This window comes from Saccopteryx leptura, chromosome 13 (genome assembly GCF_036850995.1).
Source record: "Saccopteryx leptura isolate mSacLep1 chromosome 13, mSacLep1_pri_phased_curated, whole genome shotgun sequence".
NCBI lineage: Eukaryota > Metazoa > Chordata > Mammalia > Chiroptera > Emballonuridae > Saccopteryx > Saccopteryx leptura.
The window spans coordinates 4,699,961-4,702,901 of NC_089515.1; the positions used below are offsets into that span (position 1 = coordinate 4,699,961).

Below are 2,941 nucleotides of genomic sequence, written 5' to 3' on the forward strand. Positions count from 1 at the left end.
GGTAAGAACTGGTTCATAGAAGTGCTGCCAAGGCAAGGGAAGGGGAAAAAAAAAGCTTTAGTTTTCCAATAAGCAAATGGCTCCGGGAATGTCTTCTTTTACCTGATTACTTATCTAGGTTCTTTTTTTTTTTTCTGAGCACATGTCCTCAAAAACTTCTTTGGAGCCCGGTTTTCCCTTGGACTATTTGGAACCAACTCTGATGTGCAGAGAACATTCAGCATTGCTTCTTGTTGATATCTGTCAGTCCATCCATCCATTCATCCACCCTCCTACCCACCTTACCTATTCATCCACTCGTCTTTCCGTGTATCAGCCATCTGTAGAGCATCTCCTCTATATCTGCGTAGTTTCTCCATCCCTGGTCCTCTGCAGGTATAGAGTCAGGAGTGACATCGATCTCGTCCTCCTATCACTAATCTTGTTGTCTCAGTGCCGTGTCTGCTTCCTGTGGCCTTTGAAAGACTCCCAGAGCCATGTGGAGACTTCAATATGGATCTTGTCAATGTGGTTTATGTAGAACTGGGCAATTTAGAAGATTTTCTGATGCTGTGTTTGGAAGGGGTTGTCTACGCTTTAGCATACTTAGACACCCACTGCCCGCTGGGGCTAAATGAGCCGCGCTGGCAGCAAACATAATTTCTTCCAGACCTCACCTGGAAACCTCATTGGCTTGGGCACCCACTCGCCAAAATGTTTGGATCAGGTGTACCCATCCAAACCAATCAGGTGTAGGATTCGAGAATCCTATCATGTCTGGATTGTCACGAGTAATGTCAACCTTGGCACTTCTCTGCCACTGGATGTCTCTGATATCCCAATGGCTTATTCACTGGAATCAAACTTGGCAAAGAGAAGAAACTACGTATATATTTTTTTCAAAATCTAATTTAATGTTTTTCGTCTAGAAGTGGCCCATATCTGATAGAGGAAGCAATTGAAGCAAAGTGTTCCTTCTCAAAAAGCCAGCTCACCAGATTTCAGTAAAACCTAAAAATCTAAATCAAAGTGAGGACAATCTAGCTCATGTAACTTAGCGGTATTAACTAGCTTTCAAAGCATTTCCTGGATCTTTGCCAATTCATATTTCTTTAAATAGTCCATGAAACCTCCCAGTAAACCATACCCTCACTATTATCGTATTTTTGTATCTTGCCCAGTTAGATTGGAAAAGAAACACATGACATTAATGTTATAGATATATAGATAATGTTATAGATATATTATTTCTGATTATTGAAGTATTTTTATTTTCCATTGGCTTATTTTGCCCGCTTACGTTTCTTTATCAATTAATTGCCTGCTAGAATTTTTTTCCTGTTTTTTATTTTGGGTTGTTTGCTGTTTCATTTAATGTGAAGGTTTTCTTGGTTTGTTTTATATTTCTTAAGTTTTTACTCAAACTGAATTTCTGGGCTTCCTCCTGCCACTAAACTTGCTCTAACCCATAGTCTTCCCTACCTTGGTGGTGACAACTCCATCTTCCCAACTGCTTATCAAACACCCCACATTTTTCGGTCACCTGTAATGGTCATAGTAGCTTTTGTAAGTTTCCCTAAGGAAAACCTTTACTCATTATAAGTAAGAAATGAAACAAAACACAAAAGTCGCATTTAAGCCACAGTGCCACTGTCCCCCTGCGTCCATCCAGATTGAACACGAGGGTGTCTCTGTCCATTGTTAGGACCCCCAAGGAAGATGGGAGCCTCCCAACCAAACTCTGCTAGTCTGAGGTCGGGAGGAAACGTGGCATTCTCAAAAACACCCGAGAGCCAACGTCTGTGCCCCCGTGTGATTTCCACAACTGAACGCACCGTGTCCAGAGGACCATTCACTGACCACCTTGCTTCTGGTTACCATGGAGGCGCCATCTGTGCCCTCGTCGGAAGCGACCTGCCTTGTGTGTTCCGCAGACCGCTGCCCCTCACCTGATCAATTGGGTGCTGCTCCCGTGACATGGTCCTCGGCCTCCCAATCATCAGCTCTCTCCACTCCCCTCCCCCGGGATTGTTCTGTAAATACAGACAGCAAGCAGACTAGACTTCCTCTCATTAAGAAAACTAACAAACAGAATAACCCAAACAACTTGACAACAGAGGCCTCTCCTTCCCGGTACCATCTGGCGCGTCCCCCGAGCTGTTTGGAACCCGCCCGCACGATGCTGAGTATCCTGGAGGATCAGAAGCGGGACCAGCCACGGGCCATCTTGACACCAGCCGTGGAAAGGGAGGTGAAGGCATAGACCTTCCCTGGGCACTGGGCCAAGGAGGACATGTGTATTTGTTAAGCCTCCTTCGTGTAAAAAGACATTGCTAAGAAGGCATAGCTCCCTTTCAGTCTGGATTTGCCCTGAGATACCCAACTCCTCTCTGAGACCCTCAGACAACCACCCAGATCGGGTGTGACGCCTCAGCGGGTGGGAGACAGACACCTCGACTTCCCTCTGAGGTCTCGGTGAGGACCCTGGGGCTGGGCCAGGGCATGGAAGCGTTGAGGAACTCTAAAGGTAGAAATCAATCAAAGTGGATTCTAACGGTAAAATTAATTGCAGGTTCCTGGTTAATCATTACTCATGTCATGGGATGTTTGAAGTTCCCCTAAAACAGGTGGGCAGAGTTTTATGGGCTTGTCACTGATTGGCACGGCCCAGGAACCCGATGCCTCATATAAATCTGGACAGAGAACATCTTGGTGCATTGACAGTGATTAAGAATGTACCCGACAGACGGCCCCCTGGGTTCACACTTGAGACAGAGAGTGGCTGAAGGCATTCCCGCTGTGCGTCAGGGACTCACCTGCCTGACCTGAGCCCGGGGCTGGATGGAGCGGAGCATCTCCTCTCCGCTGGGGTCTGGCACACGCCTGACACACAGCAGGTGCTCAGTGAGCCTTTAAGACTGGCTGCTCCCCGAGTGGTGCCCAGTTTCATCCAGGTGGAGAG

General features: G+C 46.7%; 1 protein-coding gene across 1 annotated transcript in view; it reads right to left on the reverse strand.

The window, feature by feature from the left end:
- Positions 1–1,958, reverse strand: part of LOC136384923 (dedicator of cytokinesis protein 1-like) — a 55,914-nt gene extending 53,956 nt beyond the window's left edge. The window contains 1 exon segment of the mRNA XM_066355573.1: positions 1,929–1,958. Within this exon segment, the coding sequence (XP_066211670.1) occupies positions 1,929–1,958 (30 nt within the window).
- Positions 1,959–2,941: the final 983 nt, after the last annotated feature.